This window comes from Lutra lutra, chromosome 11, assembly GCF_902655055.1.
Source record: "Lutra lutra chromosome 11, mLutLut1.2, whole genome shotgun sequence".
Taxonomy (NCBI): Eukaryota; Metazoa; Chordata; class Mammalia; order Carnivora; family Mustelidae; genus Lutra; species Lutra lutra.
This window is the reverse complement of record NC_062288.1, coordinates 38548228-38567155: the sequence shown is the minus strand read 5'-3', so window position 1 is coordinate 38567155 and position 18928 is coordinate 38548228. Positions and strand designations below refer to the sequence as shown.

The window sequence follows — 18928 nt, the reverse complement described above, 5'->3', positions numbered from 1 at the left end:
TATGTGTTTTTTAAATTTTTTTTGGTGATGAAGTTTTGGAGGGTATGAATATATATTTTTAGAGGCAGCCCATGTGATTCTTAGGGGATCAGCATGTTGCCTTTGGAACCCAGTGATCAAGAGAACCCAGGGAGTGGGTATTTTGCCACAAGAGACTACTATGAACATTTCTGCTCCTACTTTAGCATAAATTATTTAGGAAGTGACAACTGTATTTTTCATCTAGATTTAAAAAGGACATAATTTCAGTTGTTAAGCAAATCAACCTTTTATTAGGTGAATCATCCAGAAGATTGATCTTTTAGTAGATATAAAATTAGTACCCTTAAGTTTACATATTTTAAAAAATTACATACCCACCAAGTCATTTATTTGCTCCGGGGGCTAGAACCTTTGATTTCCACTCACAGTATCACTGAAACAATCACTGAGGTTTTGTTTGCTTGTTTGTTGGTTTTTCATAACTTGGGTTTTGAATTGTATTCCTTTTTTTTTAATTTTTGGAAGGGAACTTGGTATTTCTTCCAATTTTGTTAAAGCTCAGTATTTTCTACAAAATTCGGTTTAAAAAAGAATATGCATTTCATCTCTGATTTGCTAAGGTGAGGAGCCCTTTCAACACGAACATTTCCTGTGCCCCTGCCAAATTTGTCTTCACTTGTCCTTACTTTCTGAATCAAGAAGTATTTTCTTTGCTTGTATATGCTGGTCTCACCCATTCTGGTTTCTCTTGAATCATGTCTCATCAGTTTTGCTCCTTTTCTTTATCCTCTGTCTGTTTCTCTCTCCCTTTGTCTTTTCCTCTGCTTCTGAACAAAATCTGTTTCCCCACCTCACATCACCAGCTCTCTCTGCACCGTGCCATGTCTCAGTCTGTCTAGCGTGTCATCTCTTTCTCCCCTATCCCAGCCAGTGTTCTTGAAACATTAACTGTATTTGCTACATTTCCAGCTTGACCTTTTGCAGTCCGGCTTCTATTCATATCCCTTTGTTGGAGCTCCACTTTGAAGGAGTCCCCTGTAACTTCTCACTTTACACATCTAGCAGTCTTTTCTAACCTCTCATTCTCTTTAACCTTTATGCAGTATGTGAGGGTGCACAGTCCACCCTCCTTGATAGGTCTTCTGGTGACATATGTGACACTTCAGGCTTGGTTGTCCAACCTCTCTGACTGCCTTGTCCCTGATTTCTTTGCTGAGTTATCCTCTGTGCTTGCTATATAAATATATTTATTAACATGTTCTGCCTTTGCTGTCCCTCCCACTTTTTTTTTTTTTTTTTGTACATTCCTTCTTACTATATTTCAGCTCCAGAAGCTAGGACCAAACTGTGGGGTATATCCTGGGGGATTCCAGGACTGAGCTGAACCCAGAGAGAACATACCTGAAATGGCTAGAAGAAGGGAGAATGAGATGGAGACCCAAGGTTATAGTTGGGAAAATGGTACCCAAATCCCATGTCTGAAATGTAAGGATGAAAAATGGGAGAGTAAGCAGTGAGAGTGGTAGTTTGGTTAATGGGAAATAGGGTAGATGAGTGAAGGTGTATGTTCTCCAGGTCACTTTGTATGAGAGTACCTAATACATGTTACCTGGGAGCATGGTCTGTATAAAGAATTGTACTGGGGTTTGGCTTCAAACATCATTCCTCTGGGGATGAACGTCCAAATCTGTATCTGAAGCCCCAGTAAGTTCTCTTACGTAGCAGGGTTCTGTTTCCATCTTTCTCTTAGATGATTTCACCAGGATATCCAAGTGGTATGCCAAATTTAATATGGCTCAATTTTATCTTTCTCCTGATACTGACTCCTTTGGGGAGGGATTCCTAATGTATCACTGTTCTGTATCCCCCTCCTGGATCAAATATTCAAAGTCATCTTTGTTTCCCCTTTTTTAAACTAACCTCCATGCAGCAATTTGAAAACTTTATCAGTACTCTCTCCATGATGTCATATAACTGGGCCCACCTTTATTTTCAATTTATAGGTTGACTGCTACCCTACACTCCAGAGATATCTCCCTATTTATTACCTCCTAACACCAATTATTATGTTCATTTCTGCTAGTGTAATGTTTCCAAACCTCAACTGTGAAATTTAAAAGATACTTTAAACCTATCACAATATCCCTAGCCAGAGATAATGGCTTCCCCCCTCAGGATTTTGTAGTACCTATGTTTTCTATCACTGTGTGTATGTGTAATTGTTACATTTTTGTGTGTGTGTGTGTGTGTGTGTGTGTGTGTGTGTGTAGATTGTAGATTGTAAACTTGTTAGGGTATAGTACCTGTGTCTTGTTTACCCTGTAGCCCCATATATTCCTTGTACTGACATGCAACAAATATTTATCAAATGGAATTAAACAGCTAGTTGGGCTGGAAGGAATCTAATCTCCATTAATAGTAGGTGACCTGGGATAGTCATTTTAATTTGACATTAATTTCATTTTTGTACATTTGTTTTATTCTGAAAAGCTTTTTTATTAAGCTGTGCAGATGGCATAAATGGAACAGTTAACTGGAAGACCAAACAGGCCAACAGTTTTATTATCAGCAGAAAAATGACTGGTGGGAAGAAAGATGGTGAGTTTAGGTGGTAAATCTAAATCCCCTTTGGGGAATCAATTAAATGTCCGCTTCCAGTATTCTTTTTGCTTTTTTAGTCATGTGTGGATTTTTTTTTTTTTTTTGATAAGTTAGTTTGAAAAACTCCAGTTTTGTTTTCCTAATCTTCTAAAACTTCTGATCCTTTATGTTCTTAATCCATTATTTTCTAAGTTTTTTTCCTTTGCCGTAGTTTTGCCTTTTTTTTAAACTAAAAATAATTCTTGTTTTTAACCTATTGTGACCCTTATCCAGTCACTAGCTTGCCACTTATAAAAATTGTTACAGTGTGGTCATTATAACAATTTATTTATAACATTGAAAAACATTAAGAAGCACATTTAACATAAATTATTTTAAAAACAATATTTATACAACCTTAGAAAAATGGTCATAAAATATTTTGTTAATTGTGGATGATTTTTTGACTGATTGTTTTGTTGCAAAACCAAATTGATATGTTTTGCTATTAAGTAATTATATGGCACTTATTTTCTATCGGAAAGAGGACCTGACCCTTGGATGATTGATTATTTTTTCTGAATTTGTTCTTCCCTATCATAAATGTGTCCATTAGCAATATGCCAGGACCTTTGAAATAATGCATTTCATCAGGGAGAAAAAGACTTAATAACGAAAAGATTAGTTGTTTTCAAAATGTCAATTATCATCATAAGTTTTCACTTAATATTTCTTGATTATTTGCCTTTAAGATCTCTCTGCCCCAAACACCCTCCCCCTCCCCCACACACAATTTTGGCTATATGTGACCATACACATTGACATGTAGCCTCATTTCTGTAACTTTGGGGCAACCAAGTGTCTATAAAAATAACAACAATTTAAAAATATTTTTAAAAGAACAGTCATTTTGTGTGCTAAAATTGCTGCCATGTGACAAATCCTGAGTACCTTGTAGGAGTGATTCCTGGTTTACCTCATTGTCTTCCTACAGCCCTGAAGTTGAGGATCACTAGCTTTTTTCCAGCTCACACCAAATTATTCCTTACGTGGAATCATCCACTGCCATGTTTGTCACAATAGGACAGAGGCTTCCAATTCTCCTCTATTCTGCTGTTTTTGAAACAAACCAGCAAACACCATTGCATTTCTAAGGAATTTTTATTGCGAATACCTATAAGAAGAAAAGAGTTTTATAACAATAACTTCCCATGAGAAGATCACAAAAATTTATTTTAAAAAGCACTAAATGCACTTACTCTAGGTCCTAAGCCCATCATCTCATAGTCCTTGCCCCAAACCCTCCTTAGATATTCTCAAGGGCTTCTCAAGGTTTCTTCAAGGGAATTACCCGGGATGACCACCTGTGTCTGGCAGGTTCCTTAATCAAGTTGAGGGCCCTCAGCTTCTTAGACACATCCATTCTGCCTGTGTTCTAATCTTCCTAGTTATGGCCCCAGATGGCCCTCAGGGTTACCATCTGCAATGTACTAATATTTTATCATCTCCTGAGGACTTGAGATCTGCCCTGATTTCCTGGTGCCCCACATGAGATCACCAAAAACTCTCCTTTTGGACTTCACACCATTCTGCACTATATTGACAGTCATCCTTTCTTTTTCTTTAGTTTCTTCTCTTTAACTCTGATCCCTAGAACTCCTGTTGTCTTTGAATATGTACCTCCATTTCCTATTTGATTTGCTAAAAAGGTGTTCCATAAGAAGCTGTTAAACCCTGTGAGTCATTCATTCTGGTGTTTTCTTAGTGAAATGTACTATTCCAAGACCTTTGCATACAGCGTTCTCCAGAATCTTCAAGAGATACTTGTCTCTTCCTCTTTTAATCTTCATGCTCCCATTGGACCCCAGGTTGATTTTTCTCCTTGGAACCAGAGTGATAACCATAGTTCTCAAAATAGAAGTGATCAATACATCTTGAATCTACTGAGGTACCATTTCCTCGGTTTCTTTGAACTCCTCTTTAGCTTCTTCTCCCTTCCTGGTATCCTCATCCAATTTAAATCCTACCATTGTAGTTCTATGTACAGAGAACATTGAGAGAATAATACATTTCATTAACTGCATGAAGAGAATTGTTTCTAGTTGCTCATGTAGCAAGGCCATTTTAAGTGCTAACCACAGATATCAAATGTTCTTTGGGATGTTCTTGACCGTGAGTCCCAATCATCTTTTTTTTACAATTTCAAGAGAGCACAAAAGATTATAAGAACATTTATATAGTAAGGTAAGTTTAGTGATTGTATTTTTTTGGTATAACTTTCTTTTAAAATAATGTTCAGTTCCAAACTTAGCAGTGGGATGTGTCTTTTCTATAAATAGGATTTTGAGGTATTTGGAGTCTCAGACAATATATTTGGCATCATTCTACCTTGATATACATTAAATACTTAAAAAAATCATAAAGAGCTCTCTAAATATGGATGCCCTTTTCTTTTTCCTCACGTAGAGATAGACAAACTTAAAATTTACCCCAGAATAATTTAAGTAAAAGAGGATGAATAAGCCTTCATATTACCAGCTTATATACTTCACTTAGATAAATGTTTCTAAATTCTCCTTTCTTACTCAAGACAACTTATTTTCCAAAATGGGTTAGCTTTAGGTTTGCTGACAGACTTTCATTGCTTTTTTTCTTAAGAAACAGGAGATGAACTTTCTCCTAAGAGAAAGTAAAAAATAATCATGTACTGATTTCCTATTTATTTTCCACTTAAATATTAAACTTGAATTTGATGTTCTTGGGAGTCAAGTCTATGTGCTGTGAATAATTTGTAGAATTCTATTCTGCCATCATAAAGGAGCTCCTCTTAGCTCACTGACAGTCAAGGAATGGGCATGGCTTGAAGATAGAAATATTTCTCTAGATGCCTTCTGCTTTTGTGTGGTTGGAGAGGATCAGGAAGTACTCCTAGGACTGAAAATACATGTTCTCCTTTGCCTCTGAAGGTGGTAAAGTCAGGATGAAGAATCACAGAGTTCCAGGACTTCAAAGGACCATCTATGAGGGAGATGAGTTTCTCCTTCTAGGCTCTGGTTATGATGGCTGAAATGTCTCCTTTTAAGCTTCAGGTTTGTTTCTTGCTTTAAACAAAAGAATCTCTAGGTTTGTTTCTTTCTTGAAATTGTGGTTGTCGATGCACTTCTTCCAGTTGTGCAGTGTTCTTACGATAACTTCACAAAATAAAGAGTGAACTTGGATTATCTGGTCAAATTCTGGTTTGTCATCAAACAAGAGAAATACTTAAGAAAGCAGAGGTGTTATGCAGCATAATTAGCTTGCTCTAGCAGGTCATAATAATATAATGTACAGCCACCAAATGTATTACCTTGTGTTTTCAAATCAACAAAATATGTGACTTCCTGGCTTCAAGTCCCCAGCTTTTCCTCTTACTATTCCTGTAGGCTTGAACCTGCCGTTTTGTCTCTCTGGATTCAATTTTGTTCCCTATAAAATGAAGGACTGAGCTCTCCAGGAGAACAAGTGCATGCCAACTCCGATCGGTAGCATCTGTCGGGAATTCTGGGTTAAGTAGAATGCTGAGGCCATATCCAAGTAGGAAGTAATGCTATGATCTGTCTTTGGTAGAGAAATATATCTGGCATGCTCAGACAGAATGACATCTAAAGCCCTTTTCAACTGCAGCATTCGTGAGACTAAGTTTATTGATCACCAATTAACAATGGTTTGCAACCACTTTCGAACTGACATTTAAGAAAAAAACAACAGGACAAAACAAAAACATAACCATTATATGGAAAATCAAGATGTTTAACAAAATAGTTTCAGTAAGTGGCTTTGGTTGGGAGAGAGAGAGAAAGAAAAAACAACCTTTTTGCTTTTTGTAGAAAAAGACGCGAATCGTGGTTTGTCTTCCACCTCACATAAAGCACAGTGCCCTTGCCTCTTAGAGGAATGAAGTTTAAAAAGGCAATGTAATGCCTTCCTTGTGATGAATTCTACGGCCTAGGCATGGTCTGCGAAATAGAAGCGGTCACTGGCCACTGCCAAATGAATGGCCTACAGCACTTTGATGTTGAGTAAACTCAGAGGTGAAGGGGAGACTGCTGAGAAAAGCTTCCGATTCAAAACCAAGATTTATAAAGCAGGATGGATAAAACACCAGGTAAATCTTACTGAGGAAAAACTACCCAACAGGTTGTGTGCTTGGCTGGAGACTGCTGTCCCTCAGAATATTTTTCTACAGCAATTATCAGGTTTGGTAATTAAATTTTAACTTGACTGTAGAAATGACACATTAAAAAATAGGTTGGGAAGGAAACCATAAATATGTCAGACTCCGAAAACCCTGAAATGAGTTCTCTCAATGCAGAGATAGCAGAGGAGATTCATCTCTTATAACCAATTCTGATTAACTGGTAGCAGCTTCTCAGAGTGCTGTGGATACCAGGGCCCCGAGCCTCAGAAGGAGCTTGCAGCTGTTAAGGCTATAAAATATAAGAAAAGGATTATTTTTTCCTGGAAGAACTTACAATTTTAATGACCAGGGGTGATCATATAGTAAAAGAAGTTTAGGAATTATATTTTTAACGTAACTTTCTTTGAAAATAATGTTGCCATTCTTAACATTAAGATTAGCATAAGGATTCTTAATGTAAAGAGGATTTTGAGGAATGGAAGTATCTTGGTGCTTGGCGAAAGTTTGGTCTTCAAAGCTATACCAGATAAATGACTGTTCAGTATTATCTTTCATCTTAAACGTTTTTAAAAACCTTCTCTATCATTTTTACCCTCACTCTTTTTTCTGGATAATACTATCAAGGCAATACTATGAAGAGTTGAGAAATAGGCATCCTCTTACTTAAGTAATTTGCACTCAGTTAAAGCACCCTTGTCATGCTTCCCATTGAACAGCTTATCTCTTAAAACTCTCTGAACATGAGAGGCAAATTAACAAAATTGAAATGCTTTTAGAAATAGGCTTTAATTTCTTATTAATAAATTACTTATTAATTATAGTGCATTATAATATTCTTAGGCTGATTTAGCTATTGCCAAGGGTAATAGATCACTTAATCAATACATCTCTTTGTTTAAATTATGCAGTATATTTCCCACACAGCAAATATGTAAGAGATTATTTTACACAACACATTAAATCCATTCATTTTGATTTGACAGTTCATGTTTACATAATGTATGGGCTGAATTAAGACTTTCTATGGTACACTTATTTATTTCTAAACGCATTTAATACATGGAGTTTGTGCTGCCATCTCAAGTAATGGCTATGTCCCAATTATAGCCAGATCATCTATTCAGAATGACTGCATCAGCTAAGGACCAGGAAATATGCCACAAAAGGGTCTTCGGGTGGCCGCAATCGATGCGGCAAACGCAGGCTCCTGTTTTTCACATCTAGCAGAGCCCCGCGTGCATTAAGACAGAACAAATGTGTTCTTACTTTAACACGCAACGCCACCTCATTTGGTAGTCTGGTTTCTAAACCTGCAGCAGATTAATAGCAGCAAATTAGAAGGGATAGAGAAGCTGCTATAGGAAACATACTGATAGCAATGAGAAATGACAGCTGACAAGTTGTCTACAGATGAGAAAACAGAAAATCTATAAAACACACAACCTTAAAAAGCATTAGCAGACTGGGACCCGCTGGCAGAGGTGTGTGATGCAACCCAACGGTCTGAAAGGGCGTCGTTATATAATAGAGCAGAGTGCGGTAATTGCTGTGCCAAATGATGGTCCTCTACCATCATGGAAAAGGATTGATTCACTACTTGAGACGACTCAGCTCCCTGGAATGTTTCCTTCTTGGTTGGGGGGCAGGCGGTTCGTGGTAAGGTGAGGATTTACTGTCTTAAACCTTAAAAATTAGCAGGTGATCGTATAAATGGATCTTTTGGAATGATTAATTTGTTGACAAAGCATCTATGAGAGAGACATGCACATAATAGGTACCTAACAGAGCCCACCCGGACAGGAATACCGATGCTACTTTATGACTTTCTTCTCAAAGAGTTCCGTGGAGAGACAGCTTTGAGATTTAAATCTAGCTGGAACTTGCAGGGTCTCACACTCAGCAGCTAGTTTCTTTGACAACCATGTACTTGTTCTTGGTGATGCAGGAAAAGGTCTGGTGAGTGTTCTCTGGACTTTTTTGTGCAGAAGGGACTTGGTACGTGCTTGTGCACGTGTCTATGCCATTAAAAATAATCATTGTGATAACTGTGAAGTTATATGCTATAAATTCATTAGCAATGCACCACCATAATCCTTTCAAAATTTAATGTTTACTAAATACGTCCAAATTTGCTTTTGTTTTTAAGTAATTGTAAATAAGCACTCAAACGCACACGCTTATCACGATGTGAGTCCCTTAGGGAGAAAATTTCAAATGGACTATTAATAAAGGAAGACAGGATGCTATTTAGATAGCATGAGGTCCCACTTTATTGCTACTGCTATCTCTGTCTGTTACTGGATTCTTGGCTCTCTGCTGTCGCATAATTGTTGAAATGGCCTGGAGTTTTCTGTACCTCATGACTAAAACATACAAAGAATAGTTTTCATCAAGTTTTTGGTGGCATGGTAATGAAGGACATTGAACTACGTTTAGGGAGGATGACATAATCCTCCTGGCCACTTGCCCATATATCCTTTTGCTCTTCTCAGACATGTAATTTTTCCCTAAAAAAAAAAAAAAAAAACAACCTGTTATTTATGACTACCTGTCTTCAGTTTTTAATCTTTGCAAATCTAGCTACCCTCACTGTTTGAAGATGGTGTTTTTGACCCCCTGGGGGTTGGACTTTTGGTTTAATTGTTTTTCCCATTAATGGTGATGGATTTGCACGGGATTTTGCCGCACACTGGTTTCCAGTTTCATTTGTATCCAGTGGCATGTGTTTGCAGAGGTAATGGATTTGCAGCCGTAGACAATTGCAAAAGCATGCGATACACAGAGAGACCAGACCCTGTGACCTTAGCTTGATTAGCCTGACACTGTACACATGTATATTTCAGAGATGATTGGATCTTAGTACTGCGGTGTTTTTAGAGTTTAAATTTGATTGTCAAGATTTGCTTTTAAGGAAGACAATGTGCTTCTAGCTTTCTGTTTGGGAGAACTACTTAGATACATGTGAGTGCAACACGTGTTAGCCAAGTAATCGCAATTGTTGCTGCTGGTGCAGACCATACCAGCATTGTTGATACAGCTCATGTTTAGAACAAGAGCCTGTAACTTCGAATCCTGTGTCATTTGTTGTTTGCAAAAGGAAGCGAGGTGTAAATACTGCCCAAATAGCCTCTGTTGAAGAGCGTTTTGTTTTGCAAGTAACAAATGGGGAAGGTAAAGGCAAAGGGTGCTTCTCTAAAATGTTGTGTGCCCATAATTTAAATTCTCTAAATTATGTGCCCATAATTTAAACTGATGCTACAGAAATGAAGTATTATTTTCACAAACAAAACATAGTGGCTTAGTCATTTTCCATTTCCCGATGATGAATGTGCCATATGTCCATATCATGTTTTTCTCAAAGGGAATGGCATACTATACTTACAGAGAAGCAGGCTTTACTGTGGAGTTGCCAAGGTAACTGACCAGCAAGGATGCATCTCAGCAGATTGCAAAAAGGCAATTGAGTACTTGTGAATAAAGAAATGTGCGCGTCATCTTAAAACCCAGGAGGGCCACGGAAAATTGTGGTTTGGCTCTGCAGATCACAGAAAGGTGTTTTATTTTTTTTATTTTTATTTTTTTTTACTTTTATTTTTTATGAAAGCAGAAATGGAGATGTTCTGTACTAGTCCTTGAAGTGAGGTGATAGGCAGGTGGTACCCTTTTAGGCTTCCACTTCAGGCCTTGCCAAGAGCTATATAGAAAACAGAATCCTTTTAATACTGCTTCATATGAACAACCTTTCTTTTGGCTTTATAAGCTATCTTTCACTACCTTATGGCAGCAAAAACTAAGGCAGACTGTTAGGAGTTTATAATGTAAATGGAGGATGATAACCCCTAAACAGGTACACACATGTGAGAATTAATTCAAGTTATAAAACTGAAATTTAAGTGAAGTATTACACACACACACACACACACACACAGAGTCCACAAACATAACACCTATGTTTACCTCTGCAGTGCTTTTTAACTAGAAGGTATTCATCCACTCAAAAGGCATCAATAAAAGTATCCAGCTATGTCAGACACGTTCTAGGTGCCAAGAAAAAAAAAAAAACAAAGGTAAAACAAATTCATTGTTGGACTTCATGGTGTTTTAATCTCTAGAAAGAATAAGTTAGATAGGGGTGCCTGGGTGGCTCAGTAGGTTAAGCCTCTGCCTTCGGCTCAGTTGATGGCTCAGGTCATGATCTCAGGGTCCTGGGATCAAGCCTGGCATTGCATCGGGCTCTCTGCTCAGCAGGGACCTTGCTTCCCCCCCCCCCTTCTCTGCCTTCTTGTGATCTCTGTCTGTTAAATAAATAAATACTCTTAAAAAAAAAAAGAAAAAAGAATAAGTTAGATAAACTCTGAAGAGATTCCTTTAGATTGTTCAAAATGCTCCTGTGCTTTGAAATGTAGGATTGTGATCAGAATTTAAATGCCTTTACATTTAGAATGAAGTAACTTCTCAGTAGGGGTTCACAAAGCTCTGTAATTTGACTCTTCTTACCAGTTTTTCTCCTTTTACCTTAATTATACTCCAGGATCACTGGCTTAATTTTTTTCCTTGAAAGGTCCCCCGTTATCCCACAGTTCTATCTTGTACAAGTTTTCACTGCTGAAATACCCAAATCCTCATCTATGAGTTTCACAATCTTGCTAGTATTTTAGGAGCCATGTCAAATTCTACTTCTTACATAAATCTTTTCCAGATCTTCTCCAGCTTCCATTGCTCCTCGACATCTTTCCAGGTATTGCTAGAGGAGTTTAGACCTCAGGGATCCTACCTAGTTAGGTAGGCATTGGTCTCCTAAGCCAGAAGGAAGGCAGGGACTGAGTGTCCTTCTCCACAGAGAATGTGTCACGTTCTCCACAGCACCTAGCACTCAGGGGATGTTGTGGAGCCCAACGGGAGAAAAAAATCTCAAATTCTCATCGTCCCTGTTTTTCTGTGATTTGTTCATTCTTGTTCTTTGGAATGGGACCATTTCCACAGGTGAGTAAATTGTTCTTGGGGAGAAGAAGCTGGGTCCTCTAAATGCCTTGTACAGACTACTTAGGAAAACTAGCAAAGCAGGTCAAGAAAGGAGTCGTCCCTCTACATACCTAGTTGAAACGTAACTTGCAGCTTCCTTCCGTCTGTTACACAGCCTTTGAAGCTGTGTTTTTAGTAGCAAAGCTATGGATGCATGAAACTACAAGCCAAATATTTTAGTTCAGTTCCCCATTTTTGGCAGCCATCCACAGAACGGCAGGGACAAGTTTTCACAGATAAAGAAACATTTTGTGGGAGTTCCTATTTTTATGCTGAAAAACTTACTGTCAGTGATCTTGCTATCCAGGGCTTTTAGTTCATTGTGAGCCTAGGGTGAGCAACCTTGAAGTTCTCAAAGTTAATTACTACACTTACAAATCCGTTAGTGACTTAAGAAAAAAGAACTGACCTGATAGGATTTATCTGTTTAAAAATTGCAACCACTAGCCAATCAGGAAGATAGAAAAACTGAACAAGATTATAGAGGTGACAAGTGTAATGGCAGTAATGTGTTGGTGGAGATGATGATACCACAGGAAAAACAGTATGTGGGAACTAATCAAACCAATTTAGCCATTTTAGTGTACTCACATCACCTATCTTAAGCAATCAGCAAATCATGAAATCTGCCCCATTTCATTTAACAAAATTACTTACCCTGAACTTTATTATCTGATTGTTTCTGTTTATTTAGAATATAGCATAGTAGAATAGATTATATTGTGTGAATTATAAAATGTCAAGATCAGGTAAAATGGAATAAAGGAGAGATATGAGGAGAGATACAAATAATAATACAGAAAACATATCCAATGCATTTTTATAAGTGTATATGAACCTTACATATACTGATGGTACTATATAATACCATAGTCTGATATGCTATGTCTAGTGAATAGTTAATACAGTTTAGATTCTTACCATTTTCAATTTACTCTTCAGACTTCACTTTGAAAAAAGGAAAAAGAGAAACTGTAGTAATTATGTAGTTTGTCAGTTCTCCTGATATATTTTGTTGGTAATAATGCCCATAAAAAGAAATTACTGAAAGAATATTACGAATGTCTTCATTATTTAATAACCATTTAAATCATTAAATGTGCCTAATTTTGTTTACATGATATTTGAAAGTCTCTAAACACACCATGTTGAAAGAGTTGTTCCATGTTTTGTCCTGAAATCACTTCCCTTTAAAACAAACTTTTAACAATATCTTGCATGTTGCTTCAGTTTTCCCAGAAATTTCTAAAGAAGTGAAACCCTTCTTTAGTGTAAAAATTATTGAAAGTATATCTCATTATTTGTCTTTCTATCTTGTGTCTTTCCTCTTTGTTTTCAGTGTACACTATTTTCTCGAAGGTGCACTCTGATCGGAATGTATACCCGTCCGCAGGTGTCCTCTTTGTTCATGTTTTGGAAAGAGAATATTTTAAGGGGGAATTTCCACCTTACCCCAAGCCTGGTATGTTCTCAGTGGGGAAAAAAAGTGGTTAATTTGCTAAATTTTTCTTTTTGTTCAGTGTCCATAATTTAGATGATTTTTGATCAAATATTATTAACATTATTTGAAATGGTCTGTATATGTGACAAATTGGTTGTTGTAGGACAGTTCTAATTTTAAGATTAGAAATTTAATTACAGAAGGAAATAATTCATTTTCGAATTTTTTAAAAAATGCTTATTTCTAGTTTTCCAGTGTTGAGTTTTGTGCATCTGACAAATGACCTACCTACCTATGTTTGCATAGAAATAATTACAGCTGTACAATTATTATTTTCTGTATTAAGACTTAGATTCTTACACAGTACATTGATTTTTGCAAGACCAAACACATGTTTTAGAAGAGAATGAAATATGGTATTAAAGAATTTTCAAGGAAGGTTTTACAGTATGAGATAATTTTATATAACTTCATAATAATATAATAGAGATTAATTTTCCTTCAAAATAATACCAATTACGATGCTTTATTTAATTCACCATTGTTTTAAATTATGTTACGTTGGTTTGTCACAAATGCCATCAAATTAATGAAGATATAGAAAGAATACCAAGAAAAAATTGTTGTTATTATAACTCGTAAGTAACAAAAAGGAATTTTCTGAAAATTATAGCATAGAATTAATATAAATATTATTTTCGTAGATTATATGATGAATAACATACCTGAAAACAGTCATAGAAAATAGTTAACCATGTTCTCACCAGCAGTAAGAAAAAGTAATCTTTTCAGCAGTTATTTAAAAAATGTTTTTTTATGTGGCAGTCTGTGTTTGCAAAACTATGTAGCTGAACCTTTTGAACAGTAGCTCCAACGTTTGGGAAGAAAATATGTAGGTAAGAGCATAGTTTCTGGAATCAGCTGAGATTAAATTCTAATTTCACCATTTGAGAAGTTACTTAACATGAAAAATTACATATCCCATTACTAAAATTAGGGCTAATAATAGTACTACTTTATAGGTGTGTTTGAAAATCAGGTGAAATTGTGTCTGTCGAGGCCAGGAACATTCTAACAAATGATGCTATTGTTACTGTTTCTTAGTTACAGTTCTTTTGGATTTAGGAACTCATTCTCCAAAGTTTTAAAGTTACATTATTTTTGTTTTGATGACCCTTTTATAATTTTGAGCTATCCCTTGAGATTAGTTTGACAGTGTCCAGAGTTTTATGAAAGAAAGTCTTCTCAAGAGAATGAATACATCAGCATGATTAGGGGATTTTCCGGAAAGATAGTTGTCTCATTGGCAGAACTTTCACACTCCTGTGTGACCAAAAAAAAAAAAAAAAAAAAAACAAAGAAGAAGAAGAAGAAAAACAGAAGACAAAATTCCCAAAGATATTGTATGACCGTTTTCTTTGTTGCATGAGATTTCTAGGCAAACTAAATAACTAAAAATAATTTTTATTTACTTGAGCCTCTAATCTAAATTCCCAAATGGATTTTTTTTTTTTTGGTGTGTATTAGTTTGCTACAAATGTAAGAAAAGATTTTAGAAATATTTTGATTGAAATGATGAAGGCAGCATGTGTGAAAGTAACTTATGTCTTAACTCTGTGCTTCTTATCTAGGTGAGATTAGTAATGATCCTATAACATTTAACACAAATTTAATGGGTTACCCAGACCGACCTGGATGGCTTCGATATATCCAAAGGACGCCATATAGTGATGGAGTCCTATATGGGTCTCCAACAGCTGAAAATGTGGGGAAACCAACAATAATTGAGGTAATTTAATTAGAAACAGCAGAATTATATTTTGGGGTTTTTGTCATTTTAGTTTCAAATGTTGAAATTAAAATTATATCACAGTGGTTTTCAGTATTTTGTGCACAGAAACACGTTAGGTAACATTTGGAAATGTACCATTCCTTTCTGTTCATCTACAAAGGTCTTTGTTTTAGTTTTTATATATAAAAAAGAGCAATCTAAATTAGGGGAAACTGTTTAAAGACATTTTGAAAAGGTAGATTATTATAATAAGAATTCCATTTAAGAAAATAAATACAAACTTAAAATACTTATTTGCTTTATATATTAATTTCAAATTTTCATGTTCACTGAAATAAAGCCTTTATACAGAGATCTGATGAGCCTCTACCATGTGCTAGGTATTATGATAAATGCTGGTGGTAGAAAGATAAGTAAGAAGTGAGCCCTGCTACGAGTCTGGTCCAGTCATTGAAGCACTGGAATGGAAATCCATTGTTAGCCAACATCGTTATAACCATTCTAATTAGAAGATACTGTTTGATGCAGAATCATAAAAGGGTAAATAGGAATTCACTTCACACGTAGAAGTTAGGCTGTCTTAGTCAGCAAAACAACACATCAAAATCTTGGAGGTATGAACAAAACCACATGATCTCTAAGAACTCTAACTGTGGCTGGTAGGCAAGACACACCCCAGAGGGCAAAACAGAGGTGTTGATGTTGGTAGGGGTAGATCTTTGAGGGGTTTCTAAGCCATGCTGAGAGGTTTGACCTTTATCTGGAGGGATGGGTGGTATTAGAATTCATCAGATTCTAGCCTAGGACCTAACATCTTACCTGGAATTAGGAATTAGGAATTAGAAAACAATACTAATATTGAGCCTTTAATGGGAATTAATACGTTTTAAAAATAAATAGATATAAAATCTAGATGTGTTTCCTCGTCTATTCTACCCACCAAAATCAGAATTATAATGGCAGTTAATGGCAGGAGAGTCCTTTATGCCCTAATGCCTACAGGAACTTAGATTCTAATTTAACTGATCAATTTCATAAAGGTTTAGTGGTGGTGAGCAGGGCAGCACCATAGGACCTATAAATGGAATTTCCAGGAGCTTGTACAGATCCTGAGTGGTATGTTTTTTCTGTGGTATAAATCCTTAGGGAATTACATGCTTTGAGTTTTTCTCCAGAGTTTTAATCTGCCATAAATTTCCACGTCTGCCAAGAGAAGGTGTTTCTTCCTTTGAGTTGAAGTTTGTATTAACACGACTTTTCGATGATTTCTATTAATAAATCTGATTCCTTAAGACAATATATAGATACAGAAATAGAATATATAGACCCCTGCATCTATATAGATATAGAAAATATAGATAGAAGAAAGTTATTTTGAGTTATTGTCAAAATAATTTTTAAAAATATTCAATGAAGTTATATGTTATTTACCTAAAATAATAGCAAATGTCATTTTTTAAATGGGAAAACACAGAGGAATTCTATTTAAATTGAAGAGCAAAACAAGAATGAACCCCTCTACCACATCTGTTACAGAATATATTAGAAATCCTAGCCAGTGCAGTAAAGAAAAAAAAAATTAAATCTGTAACTATTTAAGAAAAGAAATAGAATAGTCAATGATACAAAGAGTCTACAGACTACTGAAATTTTAAGAAAGTCTAGCAGTCAGCTATAGGCTCAATATAAAAAATTTGGTTTTATTTCTGTACATGAAAAATAAGTATTTGAGAAAATAAATGTTTTTAAAAGATACCATTTTTAATAACAACAAAATTATAAGGTACTTAGAATAAATCTAACAGAATGTATGAAAAGTTTGTATGGAGAGAGTCATAAAACGTAAGTGACACTAAGATTATATAAGTGAAAAGGTAGTCATCTCTTTAGGGATAGAAATGCTCGAAATCATGAAGGCATAACTTCCCCCTAATTGATCTATAGATTCAATGCAATTCCAATAAAAATTGCAATAGGTTTTTTCATGAAACCAATGTCAACTAATTCTAAAATTTGTAAAGCTGATAAATGGCCGAGAACAATCAAGCGACTCCTAAAGAAGAAAAAAAGGGGGAAAGGTTTCTTTCCTTTCCAGATATCAAGATTTACTGTAAATCTATAATAACTATCATAAGGTTGTATTGATGCAGAGATAGACAGATTAACCAGTTGCTCGAATAGAGAGCCAGAAACAGGTATATCAACATAGGAAGAACGATGTATATCAGAAGCAATGGTACCGCAGATGATTAGGGAAAAGGACATCTATTGAATGGTGCTCAGAGAACTGGTTTGCCCTATGGCAAACATAAAATTAGATTCTTACTTCATAGGAAATGCAAAACTCAAGTCCAGATAGTTTAAGGATCTGAACATGAAAAGCAAAATTTTAAACCAGTATATGAAAATGTTGAAGAATATTTTTCTGAGTTTGGGGTAGGGAAGCACTTCTTAAGTAATACCGACATATTTTTACTTGAGAAAAAAGATTGAGAAATTTTATTACATTAAACTTGTCACTTGGCGTTCATCAAAACAAACCACTTAATAAATAGACAACCTACAAACTGGGAGAAGTTATTTTAAAAATATGTAGCTGGCTAATGATGTGTATCTAAAATAGAAAAAAGGACTCCTATAATAAGACATGAAAATCAGAAACAAGACATGAACAGACATTTCACTAAAGACAAAAATGATCATAGGTAAAGACACTTACTCTCATCAGTAATGAAAAATGTTCAAATTAAGACCCCAATGAGAATTTTACCCTTGGTAAAAAGTCATTGAGGGTGGATATGAGGATTGGATAAGTATTTTGGAAAACAGTATAGTATTAAATATTTCACATAGCTGAGTATCACTGTACCCTATGATCCAGCAGTCCCACTTCTAGGTATATCCCCCAAAAAACATTTACAAACGTCCTCTGAAGGCATGGACAATCATGCTTATTGAACAATGTTTGTATAGCAAAACGTTGGATATCCACAGAACAGTGGAGACCCGAAAGTCTCTCAGCACAAGAACAGATACAAAAATTCATCAGCAGAATAGATTTTTAAAAAATGGGGCCTTTTCAAACAGTGAATTTTTAAAAAATTTTTCTTAGTAGAGTTGACACACAATGCTACATAGTTTCAGGTGTACAACATAGTGATTTGACAATTCTCTAGTTATGCTATACTCAGCACAAGTGAAGTACCATCTGTCTCTATACAACTCTATTACAAGTCATTCAATGTTTATAGCAACAATGAACGTCAGCTTGCCCAACAACAAAGATAAATGTAAACATAATGTTGAATAAAAAAACAAATCCCAAAAGACTACACAGAGTTAAACATTTTTCTGCTCAAAAAACAAGCAAACTAAATAACGGATTATAAGCATACATGCATTTATAATAAGACTATATTTAAAATAAATGGGATGATAAGCATGAAACTCAAAATGGCTACTTCTGGTTGAAGAGAGGAATAGGAGAGACACACCTGGGTTGAGCCAGGATTCTCAGGGGTTTATGATGTTTTTGTACCGTACTACTAACATAATATTATGAATATGTCAAATAATATGCTAAAAAGATAATGATGAAAATTTAGCATCTGTTTCATTTAATGTAAGTAGTGATTTATCTGTAAATAACATTTCTTTATTCATATATAGTAACATATTTACAGTATTTAAAAATATTCTATTAATATAGTCAAAAAGAGTTTTGTATATCTTAAACTCACATTTAATCAGATAACCCCCTGATTAATTTATTCAGTAGATATTTATTAAGTATCTAAAATAGATCAGCCACTGTTCTAGAAATGAGGGATCAAAAAAATGTACACACATGATACCTCTCTGCTATGAAGGGCTTCACATCGTCATGATAAGTAAAATTTGATTGAGAATGTTACTGTATTTAAATATCTCATTA

General features: G+C 35.4%; 1 protein-coding gene across 3 annotated transcripts in view; it reads left to right on the top strand.

Moving 5' to 3' along the window:
• Positions 1-18928, top strand: part of SGCE (sarcoglycan epsilon) — a 67089-nt gene that overhangs the window by 13184 nt on the left and 34977 nt on the right. For all 3 annotated transcript variants that reach the window (XM_047695798.1, XM_047695797.1, XM_047695799.1), the window contains exons 2-3: positions 13101-13223; positions 14834-14991. In XM_047695798.1, the coding sequence (XP_047551754.1) occupies positions 13101-13223; positions 14834-14991 (281 nt within the window). The remainder of the gene's footprint in view (positions 1-13100; positions 13224-14833; positions 14992-18928) is intronic.